Source organism: Lathamus discolor, chromosome 15, assembly GCF_037157495.1.
Source record: "Lathamus discolor isolate bLatDis1 chromosome 15, bLatDis1.hap1, whole genome shotgun sequence".
Lineage (NCBI taxonomy): Eukaryota > Metazoa > Chordata > Aves > Psittaciformes > Psittacidae > Lathamus > Lathamus discolor.
The window spans coordinates 2,040,269-2,057,742 of NC_088898.1; the positions used below are offsets into that span (position 1 = coordinate 2,040,269).

General features: G+C 45.2%; 1 protein-coding gene across 2 annotated transcripts in view; it reads left to right on the top strand.

The window, feature by feature from the left end:
* Window positions 1-15,437: 15,437 nt before the first annotated feature.
* DAB2IP (DAB2 interacting protein) overlaps window positions 15,438-17,474 on the top strand; it is a 146,894-nt gene continuing 144,857 nt past the window's right edge. For both annotated transcript variants that reach the window (XM_065695241.1, XM_065695242.1), the window contains exon 1: window positions 15,438-15,822. In XM_065695241.1, coding sequence (XP_065551313.1) covers window positions 15,681-15,822 — 142 coding nt within the window. In that variant the 5' untranslated portion in view covers window positions 15,438-15,680. The remainder of the gene's footprint in view (window positions 15,823-17,474) is intronic.

Below are 17,474 nucleotides of genomic sequence, written 5' to 3' on the forward strand. Positions count from 1 at the left end.
GTTCTGCATCATTTAAGACAAAACCAGGAACTGCAGCAACTGAAGTTGGCACTTTCATCCTTAGAAAGGGTCTTTGCTGGCTATGATTGTACTGTCATGTAGTTAAAAGGTGATAAAGGAGAAGGATTATATTTAATGGGAAGTGCAGTAGGATGAATGGAGCATCCTCTGACACCAGTAAATTAATCAGACCAGCACCATCACCAGAAACATTTTGATTCTGTGACTTGCATTGGATGTTAATGACCACAGCAACAGAGATCAGCAGATTTTACTTGCAGCCTCTTCTTGCCCCTGCACTAAGTGGAGGAATATTGGTTCTTTCCATGGAGAGAGTGGTGATGCACCTTAGGGACAGAGAGCATGTGTGGTGAGTGGTTCTCAGCTTTCCTAAGGCTCCTCTTTTGGATAGCAGCTTTCAGATCTTGATTTGCAAGATTAGCGTGTTTTCAACAAGACACGCCAGGTTGAAGCCTCTTCATTGCTGTATCTCAAAATATTATACTGGAAGGCTGTAATGATTGATGAGCATTTCTTGTTTTAATTACAGATGAGGAACAGCGAGCAACAAATCATGCCACGCTGGTGTGTGAGTTACTGAGCTGCTCTCTGTAGTCTGGCCAGCAAGCCATTAAATCAAGCAAAGATGAGCAAGGGCTGCCTGGATGTTCTCACCTCAGCACAGCAGCTGAGTAAGCTGCTGTCTGTCTAAATCAATCCCTGTTCTGGGAATTGAAACAGTGGAGACACGGAGCCTGTCCGTAGCCACATAAAAGACACGTTATAGCTGTAATTTAGGGGGCTACACTTAAAGCAGTTCTTTGAATCCCAAATCCTGTCAGCTCAAAGAATAGAAATTGAGGAGACCATACTGAGGAATGTAAAACTTTCCTCCCAACTTCTTCTCAAACTGGGGGATCCAGCCTGCAGTTAAACCAATGGCTAGGGAGTTTATGCACAGTGTAGGTTGTAATGGGATTTTACAACACAAATCTTGGCACTTATATTTAATATTTGACAATTAAAATAGCTTGGCTGCTAAACACACTGAACATTGCCAGATTTATATAAGATCCTGTCAATTCCTGACCTAGATACTCATTGAGGCAGGGAATTCGAGAGGAGGGAAGCATGACCCAAGCATGGAAGACTGGACTGGCACTTCTTGCTCATTTCCTTTATGTCTTCTGAGTATTAAGAATCTAAAACATGCAAAGTGAGGTTAATAAACTCATTTGGGATGATCCTAAGGTCAGCTCACTCTTAAAGTTGTTCCAGTTTCTGTCTTTACATAATTTACCTTATGCTTGGGGTAGTGAATAATGAGAAATCTGAACAAACAGAGCACTGAGCCTCAATCCTACATGTAAATCTGTGCACATGTGCTGCAAACAAGATAGCACCCGTGGACAGATTTGTTTGTGTTGCCAAGTGAGCCAAATGCCATGGGTTTGCTGCTTCTAATTATTCAGTCCTGAAAGAATTTGCTGTGAAATCCCACCAGGCAGAGATAAGACTAAAACCTTGTAATCTACAACCCGACAGGAGGGTCAGTTTATGGCCTGAACGTGCCGGAGAATTTAGATGGGGAGAGAATCCTTCCTAGGGAAATGGGATGAAGACCTGTATTATTTTAGTGCTTTGCAGCATGTAAACCAGTTCTGTCCATGGTGAACCTAAAGCTGGGAAAACTCAAACGACTAGATCAAATCCAGCTTTGCTGTCCTGATGAGTTTTGTTTCATTGTCAAATGAATTCAGGTTGTCAGATTAATTCAGTCCTGACAGGGTAAGGGCAAGACAAATTCATTACCTTCTGCTCCATGAGTTCTGAGGGGTTCGTGTGCTCTGTGTGAGGATGGGCAGGGGCCCTTCACCTTGGCACCCACCCTCGTACTGCTCCCGGCCATGTGAGGAGCTCGTGTGAAAATGTTTGTACAGTTTGGACTGAAGAGCGCGTTCCTGGTGCAGTTACAATCATTCCACCAGTAGGTATTCCCCCGGCACTGCTCAGCAATTGCAAGTAATGCTTTAAAGCATCAAATACAGCATGTTTACTTTGTAGAGAAAATGGCCAGAGCTGGTCTCATAGAAACAACCAGCCTGGGTCCCACAGCATCTGGAACTCTTACATGTTGTAGCCTCACTACATGGAAGATAGTAACGGAAAATGGGGATTTTGCAATTGAATCCCCTGACATTCCTACCTGGAAGATCTGCCTCTCTGTTCTTCTTATACACAGATTCTCCATCAGACTGAGAGTCAAGGCTCTCTCACCTCCTTTAAGAATACCCCCAACCAAAGGGAAGCCAACACTTAATTTTGTTTTTCAAAAGGAAAAGAAAGTCGTGTCTTGGGAAGGAGGGAAATCAAATAAAAAATGTAATGCTGGAGAAGAAAGGCAAGAAATGTGGTTGCCACGGAAACCGGAGCAGAAGTAGAAACTTTCCAGCACAGAGCAGAACCTAAAAATGAGAAAGCAGAGTGGAGAGGCTTGGCAGATAGCCCACAGCTCCCACCACCTTCTCCTCTCCTCCTGGCGAGGCTTCTTAGTCATCATTGCCACGCTGTGGAAGTGCTCTGTGTGTTCAGGGAGGGAGGCTGTGCCCCTAGGCCAGGAGCTGTAAAACAGCCCTCGAGGTATGGCAGCCATGGCAAACCCCACGCTCTGTGTGACCCTGTTTGACTGTATTGGCACCACTTGATGCCACATCCACTGAACAATGGGAATATTGGCTGGGAATGGGCATAAGGTCACAGTGGGTTTGGGAAGTAACTCAAAAAGCGGAAGCAAGACCTTGGTTCTTACCTTGTTCACACCAAGGCTCTTACAGTGCAGCAATAAGCCACGTAACTAACTCCAAGTGGGCTTGAAGACGCTTCTGATCCCCTTTTAGCAGGGAAAACAGATAACCTGAGGCCTGTTCCGAGTGTTGCAGTGACTCTGACGAGGCTGGGACACCATAACTCAGATCTGTCTCCCTCTGCTCTCATCTCAGTCACACACTGCTCCTTGTCAGAAGTCTGCCTCGGGCACAGGGCATGTTTCATGTCAGTTGCATCCGATGTATTTTGGAAAGCAGAGATGTATTTCAGACATTCGGTTCTATCTCTGGATTGTTTGCTGCTGGCATGTTTAAGTCAGCTCTGTGCAGTAAAGTAATATAGTCACTGGATTAGCAATTATTAGGTTCATGTGTGCTTTTTAGCATGCCATGGAAAAAGGCAGCTTGGGAAAGCTGGGAACATTACCAGGCAGTGCTGTAAAACCTTCATCCTGGCCAGGAACTGGCTCGGGTGAAAGAATGTGAGTGTACCTGGGCCTGTGTGCTGCTACAGATGGAAGTAATGAAACCCACAGTGTTTAGATTTCATTTAGTCATATTGTTGGAAGTAAGCACGTGTGACAGAGTTGTGCTGGTTTGACCTCAGGCTGCTCCGCATCCTACCCAATTGACTCCTTTTTTCATGCAATAGAAAACGCAGCACAAGCCAAAAAACCCCCGTTTTTACCTCTTTGTACGTGAGGTCTGGACACCCTGATCTCAGATACAGCACCCCAAGTGCTGTTATCACTAACAGCAACCGCAATAAGGCCCACACATAGTTAAATCTGCTGGTTTGCCACTGCCTTTACTGCTGAGCTGCACTGCAGCCACCTCACCTGCACTAGTTCTTTGCCTTTCATGTCTCATTGAAATACTAGTCCAAAGCAGAAGGGCTTCTGGTTTGGGTTTTGTCCTGTCCCTACAAGCCCTTGTCAAAAGCCCCTCTCCAGCTTTCTTGTAGCCCCTTTAGGCACTGGAAACTGCTCTAAGGTCTCCTCAGAGCCTTCTCTTTTCCCGGCTGGTGTTGGAGCCTTGAGGAACTCACTCCAATTCTTCACTGGCATTTGTGACTGAGTAAAATGGATGTGGGGTTTTTTGTTCGTTTGTTTGGGTTTTTTAAATGTTCTTTGGCACCTGTGCCTGAACACGCCTGTACACAGCAACTGCAGAGTGTGACCTTGTATTTTCTTTTCCTAGGCTATTTCTAATGCCAAAGGCAAAGTTTGTTCAGCTAAAATAACAAGTATAAAAGGCCTGGCCATGGTGGTTCAGTTCCCGGTTGGGGGTATGTGTGTGTGTTCTCTGCACTCCGCAAAAAGGATTTGAGGGGAGAACAGCTCTCGGGAGGAAGCCTAACCGCTTGTGTACTTGGTTAATGTGGGCTCTTTGGACCCATCTCCATCGCCAGGGCGGGACTTTCCGGGTACAACCCACGAGTCCCGAGGCTCAGCCGAGCCGGCGCCGTCCTGCCTGCGGGCGGCAGCAGAGCCGTGCGGAGCGGCCCGGCGCCGACCTCCGGCCCCACGCCGCTGTCTTCCCTTGCTGCACCAAGAGCTTCCGATGGGGAGACAAAGACCGCGGGGAGCTGCTGTGAAGGAAAACCCGAGTGTTCATTTGCCGGGCTAGAGCACGGTGGTAACGAAGGAATTTACCTGGAAGGGTGGCTTTCGCAAGGTTAAAGATAGCGCGTTAGGCTCTTCTCCAAGTGTCGACGTGTTACGAAAGAGTCTGGTGTGACAGGGAAAACATCCCTTTAAGCGGTGTTAGAATACAGGTCTGTCTTCGGAGCATAACAGTATTCCATTAGGCTTAAAAGTGCTGACATGGCACTCCGGGTTTCTGGCATTTTCAGCTGAACAGGCTTTCCCTCCTCTTCCATACCCTGTGCTTGGTGCATACAAATGTCTTTTCTATGTGCCCAGAGCTGAGGCATTGAAGTTGTCTTTGTTTTATATGGCTTAATTTGAAACTGCCTGATTTCCGTTGGAATAGTGAAAGTATTGCTGGACTCTGAGGGCTTGTTTGTTCCTTAGGAATGCTCAGAAGAGTTGGGACAAAGTGAATAGAGGTGTGCAGTTAATGTATGCAGAGCAAAGCCCAGGCACCGCTGGCAAAAGCTGTACAATACCCTGCATTGTGTTGATTTATACACAGCTATGTGTGTGATGGGATGGAGTTTATGACTGACATGACCTACCCAAAAGAGCACTCCAGTTGCTGCCAAGGTTAGATTCCAGATGACTGGGGTTGTAACAAGATGCCTGCCGTGTAGTATTACCACATACTGTGTAAAGGTAGAGGCTGCTCTGTGGAGTTGCAAGGAATGAGCATTTTGGGAAATGCCTGCTCCTGATGTCTGTTTTCAGCATTGCTGTTAAGTGTTTTACCACTGCAGGTTTGACAGCGTTTGCCGGACTGGCTTGTTTGGATGTTGGCCTGAAGGAAATCTGTGTCCCTGGCCCTCGTGAGTTCTGTAAGGAGCAAAACCACATTTGTGTAATGAGTGAAACGGGACCTTCCAACATCCCTGCAATTCCAGGAGCACGCTCAGCAGCTTTCTCCATGTGCAATACAGCGCCCTCTGCTTAGATCTGGGGATCAGTGCTGCCCAGGCTGTGGTCATGGCCATGTAATCTGGTGTTCAAAGCTCAGACTTTCAGAAACAGTAAGGAGTATTTTTCAGCTCGTGTCCTGACCTGAGAGGTCCTACTATCAGAATGTGAATCTTAAGTTCTTCCTCAAACATCTCTTTTGTTGGGGGTTGGAACTCAATTTCAGAACGCAAAATGCACTCTTCACAGATTCTTCCTTGGCAGTTGTGTGTACCTTGCTCTCCCTTGCTGTCCCTTGGCATCCCAACCACCTTAACAGCCTTTAAATAGGCTGTAGGCTTGGGGTGATGGTTACCATATTGTTCCTCTTCCCTCTGCAAGCTGCTCATGGAAGAAAAGACAAGGATGAATTGGAAATTATTTGCTCATACGTAGTTCATAGTCCAATTTTTAAATCACCTCCTGCTTGTATTATTTCCAAGTCCATCAAACCAATGACCTTCCCAGTTACCTGCCCTGTCCACCTCTTAGTGCACAGCCTGCATCACAGTTACCCTCACAGTTTCAGAGGTGTCTCTCCCCTCCTGACAGTAGGCATGAAAACCAGATGCAGCAGTATCAGTGCTGGAAATGGGCCGCACATGGGAAGATCAGTGCTCCTAGTAAGTTGTTATGATGCTATTTTTTTCTCATCAAGGGGAATTCCCTTCACCCCACTCAGAAGAGCCTGTTAAACTCAGCCAGTACCAAATCCCAACAAACATCCTTTCATAGTTTCAGGTTTCAGCTCTATGGCCTCTGACTGTAAGTTCCTTTAATATGTTCACAGCTCCTCTGGGAGAACTAAGCCAAGAATAACCAACGCTTTCTCAAGCCAGGCCTCCTGCTTTAAGGTGCTCTGTGTTTCTTTCCCCGCTGTAGCTGTACTTGCTCATCTCCACAGCTCACACTTCCTTATGCTTTTACACTGCCCCTGGTGAAATGAGGTGTTACCAGGCTCCTGAGAGGAGAGTGCTGCATCCAGTGCTTTCGATTTTGCTGGCTGAAGGAGGACAAAAGACTTTTAACGTTGCTCTGCAGTTGCCTCTTGGCTTGCATACTGTTCATTTCAATAATAAAGTGTTTCCTTTCATTCTCAAACAGTCAGGCCCCTGCCAGAGCCATAATTGTTCACAGATGACTCATTTTGGCTGCAGGATCAAAACGAGGGAAAAGTGCTGTTTGCACAGTCTTTGAAACGTACAAGATGGGAAGAGATGTTCATGCTTGATATTTGTACCATATGTTGTTCCTAAATTTTATTACAGAGCCTTTACATTTCAAAAGAGATTCTCTTCTTATCCTGGGGATGATTTAGAAAGAAAAAGATAAGTAGAGTTTTGACTTAGACTGAGACTAGCAAAGACTGACTGCATAGTTTGAGCTGGGAAACAGCATCTGGTAGGGCTGGGTGGGAGGGTCTCCTTCTGCTGTATGCAGAAGGATAATATATGTATGCACTTTTTAGGTGTTACAGACCCAGTTGTGATTTTTATCAAAATCACGTTGAACACTTCATTCTTTGTAGAATCTGGTTTGCAATCTTGCATCATTGCAGGTGTTCCCATTTTCTTCTCTGTAATGAAAACCTAATGAATGTATGTAGAGTGCTCATGCGCAGTCACGGTATGGCTCAGTTCTTTGCCCTGTTTGGGTGTTAGCTCTCTGTTTAAAGAGTTCCGTGTTTACTTCAGAAGTCCCTGCTGGGAGGTTCAGCACAGGAGTCAATGGCAAGTTCTTTTTTTAGGGTAGAGAAGAAGGAAATGGCGTGATGGTTCCTGCATTGCAGTTAATAAGCAAGCACGTGCTCTGTCACTTGGGAACTATTATTTGTCTCTCCTACAAAGATTGTTTTGAGGCCACCCAGCTATTTTAAGTAGAACACCAAACAGGTATCAGAAAGCTTTGCTTTCTTTGCTTTAGTGTGTCATTTCGACTAAGGAGTTGTACAAACCCTGAAAACCAGACCATTCAAGACTGCTGCCACATGGGTGTATGAGGACCATGAAGACAAGCTGTCACTGGAACACCCTTTGCGGGTGCTCAAGGGAAAAGTTAGAGTTGTTAAACCAGTAAAAGAGAGAGTATTAGAAGAATAAAGAGTAGAAACTCAGTAGGAAGAGGTTTTGCTGTAGCTTTTTCCCTCTGAAAATATGATGGGTATATTAGTGGAATGGGTACATGTAGACCAGATTGTTACTCTTGTTACAGATAGTTACAGAGGGGAAGACGGGACATATGAGTTGTTTCCACGAAGTTCCCACACAGAACATCCCGTCCCTGGCATTGCCCTCACATTGTCTTTTGTATTTCTGTTATTACAAGGAGGTTCTTCACTCTTTGCAATCAGCTGCACTTGGACAATAACTTCTCTCACATCAGCACTGTGGTGTGGTGCCAGAAGGAAGAATGTAAAATAACAGAAACTACCCGCACAATGGTATTTAAAAACTGATTTCCAATTGGTTTTGTGAACCGGTCTTTAAAAACAATTGTTACATTTTCGTGTTCTAACTTGCTATGAGGGTCTTCTTTTAAAATACACAGTGTTTCTGTGATAACTGTCATGGAAGCCTGATAAGGAAGATGGCTAAAGAACATACTTGCCAAAATATTCCTTGGAAGAGTAATCTGATGCCAAAAAGCAAGTAAAACAAGCAACTCTATGTGTAGTGTAGTTTGCAAATTATGTGGCAAGGAAAGGAAGAAAATAATCTGTCATATGAAAAATGGAGTTTGGATTGTATGTATATAAATCAGCGATTTGTTCTAGGAGCATAAGATCGTTATCAGGCATTTAAACATGAACTGGAAGTGTCTAATCTATTAATTAATCAGGAAGTAAGTTTTACACAGCACGTGGAATCAAGTTCATCTTTCATTTCATTTGTCAACATAGATGCTGCTTTCAGTGTGATGTTATCATGAGATTAAGCACCCCAAGTGCTGATTCATACAGCTGTGTAGCTCCCATATGTCCTTTGGAGCTAGCTCTGCCTCAGGAGGTGAGCAGGGAAGTGTCTGCTTCCTTGAAGCAAACTGGGTTCCTCGGGTTAGGTACATGTTGTTTGTGCACAGAGTGAGTCACTAGCTCTAACACCTGTAAAACCCGTTTCGTCTCCCACCTGGAGTTAAACCAGACCAGACTTCATGTGAGCGCGGATTGTGATGCCCTGCAGCAACGTTCAGAAAGGTTCAGCTGGTTTTTCTGACCTTCTAGCACACCACATTGGCAAGCTGGTGCATTAGAACACTTAATAAATAGCTGAGACTTTTGCTAATAATAACTAATAAATTTGGCATAGGAAGCCAGTGATGCCAAACTTTTATCAGCTTGTTCCCTGCAGCAAAACCCCAGCAAGTTCAGTACTGAATTAGAGAGTAAATATTTTTAGGAGTTAATTTATTTTGTTATATGAGTATTTGGATGCAAGTTCATGCAGAATACACAGTTTATTACAATAACTTATTATTACATCTAATAATTACATTCCTAACCTAAAGGGGATGTTTTTTTAATTTAAATTTGCTGATAGAGAAGATCAGTGTCTAATTCATGCCCACGTGAGTAGGGAGCAGCGTGTGAATGTGTTATTGTATTAACATCAAGAACTAGTGATAACTGAACATCAGAGTCCCACGTGCAGCCCTTCATTAGATCTTAGACTTCCCTCTTTGTTTCTGCACTTTCCTCCTCACTGGCACAGAGCACTCTGCTGGCTGCTGCTTTCTGCAAGGCTTGGCTGGCAGCACTTGTCTTTGCCCATTTGTCTTCTGTGCTGCCTGTTGCAATGTTGAAGTATTCTTTGGTCATAGCAGTTTATCAGCTAAGCTCCCTTTCCAGATGATCTTTTCAGGTCCCTTCCAACCTGGGCTGGTCTGTGACTCTGATTGATGATTCCTGTACCAAACAGGTTGCACGTCTCTGCTATTTACTGTGAGTAACGAAGACTGCATCTGGTCAGGATGGATATGTGTCTTTCAGAGATGGGGCAGCCACAGCTTCTCTGGGCACCCTGTGCCAATGTCTTACCACCCTCAAAGGAAGAACTTTTCCTAATTTCTGGTCTCAGTCTCCCCTCTGTCAGGGCAAGGAGAAAACTTGCACTCCATGTGGTAAATGTCAGGATTAATATTAACCCAAATCTGGGAAAAAATTGCCATCATAGTGTATTACTGTAAATAACAAATTTCCGGACAGTGGCATTACAAGACTGAAGTGAATCACCTCTGAGCAATCCATACAACTTTCCCCATTCATTCTCCCATTGACAGAAATCCCTGGAGCAACCGTGGCCTGTGGTGCAGCCAGTGCCTGCTGTGTTGCTGCTCTGGCACTGAGCAGGAGCTGGTGCCAGCGTTGTCCAAGGAAATTCTTTATAAGGGGGTCCTTCTGCCAAGAGGGAATGTGTTTGGTTCAGGCTGGCTGCTGAGGTGACCCCTGTAAATAGCAGTGTTAGTTCAACTACTCAGAGGAGTAAAAGCATTTCAATGAGCACACTTGAGCTGCTGTAGGTTGAGTTCCCACAGCGCCCCATGGGTCAGCTCACAGAGGCCATGCACAGAACTGCTTTTGCTTTGTCTTGGAGAAAGAAATGGGAGATCTTTGGAAGCCCAGAGCTGAAGTTACTCTGCTAATCATTCCATGAATCTTTGTTAACATTTGATTTTAGTAATAAGGTTTTTCTAAGGAATAATCAGGCTTAAACAAACGTTTCCTCCCAGCAGCTACTCATGGAGATGTATAGTGCTAGCAGTGTTGTACAGTTCCTATTGCTGTAGGAGCAGCTTTGGTTGATGTTGGGTTCCGTACAAGATACTTCTTTTTGATATGGGAATTGTTGCTATACAATGCAGACTTTGCCACTCATGGGGTTGTTTCTCCTGGGTTGCTGGAAGCAGCACAGGCTGGTTTGAGGCACAGGATGTTGGATTCTGGTAAGAGTTTCTTCTTCAGTTCATGTTGGGACTCCATGTGTTTAGTTACTTCATTAGGTGTGTGGAAATCATAGCACAAATCTTCAGATAGATTTTGACATTCTACATTTTATTAGCATCGTTTCCAGTCAGGTTATAAAGCAACTTACCCAAGTAGCGTTTCTTTATCGTTAGGGATGCACGTCAGTAAGTTTAGAGTGAGTTACTGGGGTTTATTTTGGGTTCCCCAGCTAGCTGAAAGCTGGTTTGAAAACGTTTCTGTTCTTTAGCTCTATTGTTCTACTGGGAAGTAGTCAGGAAACATGTCCTGCTTTGAGGCCGGTCCGCGTGTTTCTTCCCTGTTTCCCTGCAATCCGGAGCTCATTGCGTGGCTCAGGAAGCAGCGCGGGTCGGGTTCTCAGACACACTGACTCTCCTCGGTGTTACTGTAACCTGCCCGGGACCCAGCAGCCCTTCCGATGGGAATCATTGCGTGTGCTATTCACAAAGCACTACACGTCCTTCCAGCGCAGAGAATAACGTTTGTCCCCCTCCTGTTTGCCTGTTCCGCACTGATTTGGAGCTGGAATGTCGTACTCTGTTCCCACTGTCCAAAAGCTGCTGCTTGTACGCACAGAGCAAATGTGGGCTGAAGCTCAGTGTGTTGATAGACTTCCTGGGAAGTAGAGGTAGAATCTCTAGGCTTCAGTTTTATTCCCCTTGCTTGGAGAGCAATGAGTTTGATGCTTAAATGTAATGTAAATGTTTATTTACTGTGAGGGTGGTGAGGCGCTGGCACAGGGTGCCCGGAGAAGCTGTGGCTGACCCTGGCAGCGTTCAAGGCCAGCTTGAATGAGGCTTTGAGTTCCTTCCAGCCCAGGCCACTCAGTGATTCTGTGATTCTGTGATTTCTCATTTTGATCCTTAATCTTTGTACCACCTCGGCGCAAGGCTGTCAAAAACCTGCTACATTCTAGCTAAGGTGGTAAGGAAATTAATTTCCCTTTGCATAGTCATAAAATAATCATAGTTTTCCATTAAAATATTAATAAGATGTAGTTTATTTTTAATTGCGTGTATGAAACATTCCTTTTTAGGTCTTCAAACAAATATGTCACTGAAGATTTTGCTATGGGTGCAGCTGAATTGAAAGTTAAGTTATCCTTACACAGCGGAAATTGCCTTCCTCTGGCTCTGCGTATGAGTTTATGTATCCCTGGTAGCCTTAAGGCAATAAGCCTGGAATTCTTCCAGCTTCCAGTGTGCTGAACTGCAGACTGCAAAGGACTTATGAGCAAATTCAAGCAGGCGCATCTTGAGAGTGTCTGGGATCACTGACAAGAACACTCTCATGTTTCTTTTACTTTTTAAAAGACAGGTATTTTGTAGAGATTATTCCCTTATTCCTTCTGCCTCAGACTGTGAAAGGAATATAATCGCTTTTCAGAGGTAGAGCAGTTACATTGACAGGGAAATCTGGGCTGCAATTTGATGGTTTTCAGCTTCTCTATGATCCTCCTGTAGTTCATGGACCTTATGCAAATCAGAAGTTAAGCCGATACCCACCACTCCTCCCTGCTGCCCAGGCAAAACCTTTCCTTGCTTATTTGCTTGGCCTTCTGAAAGCCTCACTTCACTTCTTTGGGAGACAGAAATGAAATCATGAAGCTGTTGTTTCCAGATGGAGGGCTGAACTCAGGGACCATTAATACGTGTGTGGGCACATCACTGTACCTCATACCTGTACACACAGAGCTTTTGGGGCCACACTGGGCCCCACAAGACGGAACATGGGAACTTTCACTTTCGGAATAAGGAATTCCCCATAAAATCCGAGGGAGTTAAGAGGAATGACTGTTTCCCTTTAAAGCCCTTTGGGAAAGCAGGAAAGCGAGAGGTCTTAGGGGCTGCCTCGGGAACATGCGGTCTGAAGTACAGTCATTATTTTCCAGGCACAAAGCAATAAACAAACGCTAATATAGGCGAGTGTCAGCCCCCGGGGAGGCTGCTGTCATGGGCATGGCTCCTGTCATGACATGTGCCTCCTGTCACGATACATGGCTTCTATCAGCCATACCCCGGCCCTGCAGCTCTGCTGCAGCTGAGCAGCCTGCTCTTTTTGCTGTCAAAGCAAACAAGCCCATGTTTGTGTAACTCTGCAGCCCAGAGCTTGGTCTGGTGCTGATGCTGTTAGTTTTGGTAAAGGAGTGAAATAAATCCAGTTTGTAGAGCCTCGGTGGCCAGCTAACAGCAGTAGAGGATGGGAATACCAGGTCAGTGGTGGGTGCTCTGATTTCCCTCTGAAGCCCAACAGTGCATAAAAATGGGTGTTTTACTGAGGCGTTACAGTTTGGTAGATGCTTAATTTGGTGGGTTAGGTTTATATTTGATGTTGGGGAGGAGGAGTTAACACCCCCAAAATCACTGCCAGGTTTGGCTCCATTTGCTGCCCTTACTGAGCACTTCAGCAGAGCCCCATGACAGAGCTCATCCTCCTGCTTGGGGAGGGAACAGCCTGACTGTGATGTGTTATTTTAGAGATAGAGGTTTTAATGTTGTCTGCTTTCCTCCAGAGCAGTTAATATATCTGACGTTCGCACGTTATAGGTTCTGCTGTACAAAAGAGCTCTTGTGTCAGGATGGGGCTTGCAAAAAGCAAAAAGAGCAAAAGAAAAAAGAAAAGCAAGAAAATCAAGAGCTGGATTAATTGGAAAGGTCCAGACCAGTCACATTCCCTCCCAGATGGGTCATTCATTTTGTTGCCTGCTGCTATGTAACAGCTGAACTTCAGGTCTTCAAAAACATTGTTGAGGTGAGAAAGACAGAGGCAAGCTGGCGAAAACGAACAAAACTCCAACCATTTCTGCTCTTATAGCAAAGCTGCTTTCTCTTGTCAGGAGAGTTTATAGCCCCTCATTAACTTCTCCTGGGTCATGGTCACCTGTGTGAGCGTTTCTGAAGGTGACAGCTTGATTAAAATGAAAATCCCTTAACATGGTCCAGCAGCTGAAGCACAAGCGGGCGAAGGCACGTGCCCGCAGGCACATCCTCTGTGCTTCTACCTGCTTATAAAGGATGCGCCCGGTCTGCCACATCCCAGCTAGTGTGAGGATAAGTCACCTACCAACACACATGAACCTTCCCTTTCAGCTTGTCTGCGCTCAGAGGAGCTTTTAGAACAGTTTTGTTTAAACTTTCATTTCCATCAGTGCCTTTTGTACTGCTGGGAATGACAAAAGGAAAATTAAATTGGATCGGCTGCTTTAAATTCATTCCCAGTGATAAAAGCGTAATTGTAAAAGATTCTTTTAAGAGCTACCAGCTCAGTTATTAAGACACAAAAATGCAGAGATGAACCTGAATACTTGGCTTCTTGTCTACAGTAAATCTCTAACTGAACCTCAGTAATTTCAGACTTCCCCATCACTGTCTTCCAGATGTTCTCAGCTCTGTTTGAGTTGAATCCCCTGCACAGGATGAGTCTCTGCTCATCTGGAAAGTGGTTATAGTTGTTCCTGTGCTTTTTAGTTTCTTTTTTTAATCTAAATATGGAAAAAATACAATGACCCTGCATAACAAGAAGAGGGCAGATGTGCAGTAACAGAAGCCTTTCCCTTTATGCTGGCATCCGATGTGGGGCTGTGGGAAGCCATGGTGCATGAGGTGGAAGCACAGAGCAATGTCCCTGTGCAGCATCCCCCTCCCAGGGGCAGAGGGAGCCTCTGCTGTCCAGCTGGGATCTGCCTCCTTGACCTGAACTTGGCGTTGCCCTCTTGATTGGCTGTTCCTGCTCTGCCTAAAAGCTGGCGCTGAATTCCTGACGTGTGGCCTCAAAACCAGGCATGGACTTCCCTGAAGATTGTGACCTGCTTTCTTCCTCCTGGAAGGGCCTTTCTCAGCTGATAAGCATCATGGGTTTACTACTCAGTATGAGAATAAGGAAATCCAGGGTTTGTGGAATTCTGATGTTTTCCATGACTGCACAAGGTTATGAAATGCTAAAATTAAGGCGGATGGTTGGTGGTAGGGAAGGGACTTGTTATGCTGAGGGGGCTGAAGTCTGATCATTTCTGCCTCTTATTATTGGAGGTACCACACAATATAATCCAGGGAAGCCGTGAAGCTTCTGAAGATGCTCCTTCTAACTGGGGAACACAGCCTGTCCTCAGCCAAACCTGCCTCATGCTGCAGCTTCACAAGACACCCCAAGGAGAGACTGCCACCAGAACTAGGACAGAAAGCAGAGAGGGATTGTGCAAGTGTCCTTCTGTGCTTCATCCCACTTGATGAGGTGTTCCTGTTGCCTGCCCACTCGTGTGAAGAAGTGGCAGCACTTGAAGCTCTTGGCCTTCACAAATGTCTGTGGCTCTTCCTTCAGAGCACTTTCTGTGACGGGTCCTGGATAATCCACTTCTGACCTTTTTAAACTCTCAATATGGAGTGATATTTTTTATCTGGTTAGTCTCTTTTATTTTATTTGTCTTTTCTTTTCCTCCATGGCTTAAAGCGTTAATTCTGCCCATTGAAATGTGGTTTTATTGAGCAATATGAGCCGGAGGCGGAATCTTCGCTGCCACCAGAACCCAAATGGTAAATAGGCTCTTTCTCTAATTTGTGGGATGTGCTATAACTCAGTTTGAATGTTGAAAGGAAATGGGCCTCCAGGGGAGTCTGGAGCTCTGTTCATTCAACTTCTAATTAAAGTTTTCCCCTCTCAAGTTTCACTTTATTTTCCGGGGCTTTTGCTCCATGATGATTATTAACATGTGTCCCATGGCCAGGAAATCATTATACCCTTCCCCAAGCCAGTCTTTTGGAGATTCCTCCTGCTGCAGACCAAGTCGCCTGAAACTTCATCTCCGAAATGATCTGATGGCCGGGGCAGGTAGAAACTAGCTGCACCCTGAGGCTCCCCAGCGCTTTCCTGCAGCAAGCTCTTGAGCTTTTCCAGTGCAGTTTGATCAGATGTTGCTGTCTGGCAGAGAGGATCCAGTCCAGGATTTCTTCCAGCCTATTCTTCACGTTTCAAGAGCCCAGGCTAACTCTGGCTTCCTATTCCAACTCCAGCAGGCTTATCTTTTTTGGGGCAGGAATTGTTAGTACAGTTTATCTCGCTTGCTGCAAGTCCTCCCTCAGCTGAGACATGTTCTCTGGTGCCGGGATCTTTTTTTTCCCCTCTCTCTCTCTTTTTTATGTTTTCTTCTTGTTTTTAAATGTGTAAAGTGAAGAGTTCCTCTTCCCCCCTCTCCCTTTCCACTCCAAAGAACCAGCCTCCAGTGAATTAACTGCTGGAGCTGTTGCTGCTGTGCCAGAGGGGAGAGTGAACCTGTGCCTGCATGTGTTTATGTGTAAAATAGATACCAAAATGTCAATGAACAGCAGGAAAAGTTCTGGGAGACCTTCTTACTACTATCGACTGCTCCGGAGGTCACGACTACAGAGACAGCGAAGCAGATCCCGGAGCCGGAACAGGCCGCTTAGTAGGGGTAATTGCAACACCCGTTCTCTTCCATTGCCACTGCAAAGACATAGGTGCTGTTGCTTCGTTATTGTAGATGAGAATGACCGGTGTGAGGATGTGTAAGTGTACCTGTGCGCTGTGTTCAGCTTCACAGGACAGTGCTCGTGTCTGCTGCAGGGGAGGGAGAATTGCTTGATTTAAAGGGCTTGGGGAGTCAGGCTTGGGCTGTTCCTTATGGTGGCTCTAACACCTTATGTAGCTGTAACTAACCCAGTCCTTTCACTTACTCACGGTTCTTGTTTCTCCATGTGTATAATGAAGGTAACTACTTTTCTGGGCTGTTTGGAGGCCTAACTGATGGTGATAGAGGTGTGAAAATCCTTCATAAAGAGATGGTGTCTATCTGCAAAGATGCGTTGCTGGAACTTCTTGTTCCTCCTGGGCTGAGCATCACCAGGGGTTTTGAAATTACAAAGCCGAGTGCAGTTTAGGGGTGGGATTTTCAAAAGAGCCTGAAGATTGTGCTCCAGAGGCACTGCAGAAACCTGTGGGACTTGTATTCCCAAATCACTTTGTGCTTTTAAAACCCCTGCTCTAAAAGGGCCTATTTGTCCTCATCAGCAGGAGTGAGGTCCAGGGAGTAATGTTTCTTTAGGGCATACTCGCTCATGCAGCCCATTTATTCTACTGGAGGCAGCTACTGACCCAGTTGCATTTTAAAAATCAGCTTTTCTGCCTTTCTCTTGTAGTGTGAAAGAAATGTTTACTGATGCTTATGCCTGTCCTCGGAGCAGGCAAAGAGGCGGGAGGCTGCGGGTCCCTTCGCTGCTGAACTGTCTTTCAGAAAGGAGGGGAGAGGTTTGTGTTTGGCCTCTAATGGGACAATCCGGTCACATTTAGAATGTCTGGAGCTTAATCAGAGCCATTAGCTGAAAAGGACCTTTTGCTGTTAGTGTGCGAGTAAAAAGCCATAATAAAAAGCAGCACTGCATCAGGTGTTTGTGCAGATGCAGTTAATCACTGGAGTTAATCCTGATTTATGAAGCGGGTTTTGAAGTAGACTCTAGCACTACAAGATTCAGCTCAGTGCAATGTCCTCTTTCTGCTTTTCCTGACATTCAGGACTTTTTAAAGGATTTTGAATCATCGCTGTGAAAACAATAGGAAGCTGAATCAGTCCCTGAGCTCCGGCTTTTCCTTTGAGCACACAGTGGTTTTCTTTCCATGGTTTGGTTTTGTTTTGCCTGTCAGGGAGGAGTGTTTGTAAACTCCAGAGCATGTAACAGTTCCTCTTCCTCCTTGATGCTGCTCAAACCCATAGAGTTTGCTGTCATTTCAGTTACTGTGACAAACTAAATGTGTGAGTCTCATTTAGGTAACCCATTATGAACTTAATGGCGTGATATGTTATGAACACAAGGAATATACAGGCGGTTTGATGGAAATGGAATTCAGCCCTAATGTCTGTAAGGAATTGGATTTGAACCAACGGAAATCTTCTTGCTGTTGATCTGTCCCTGGGTATTTGGTGTTTGTCATACGTTGTCCGTCAGATTCCTGCCTGCTGGAATACCCAGCACTAGTTGAGCTCTTCTTGTCTGTATATCTTAGAGGGATTTGTAAATCTGGATGAGAGTTTTCTCTTTATTTTTGACATGTTTTGGTAAGAGATCCTTG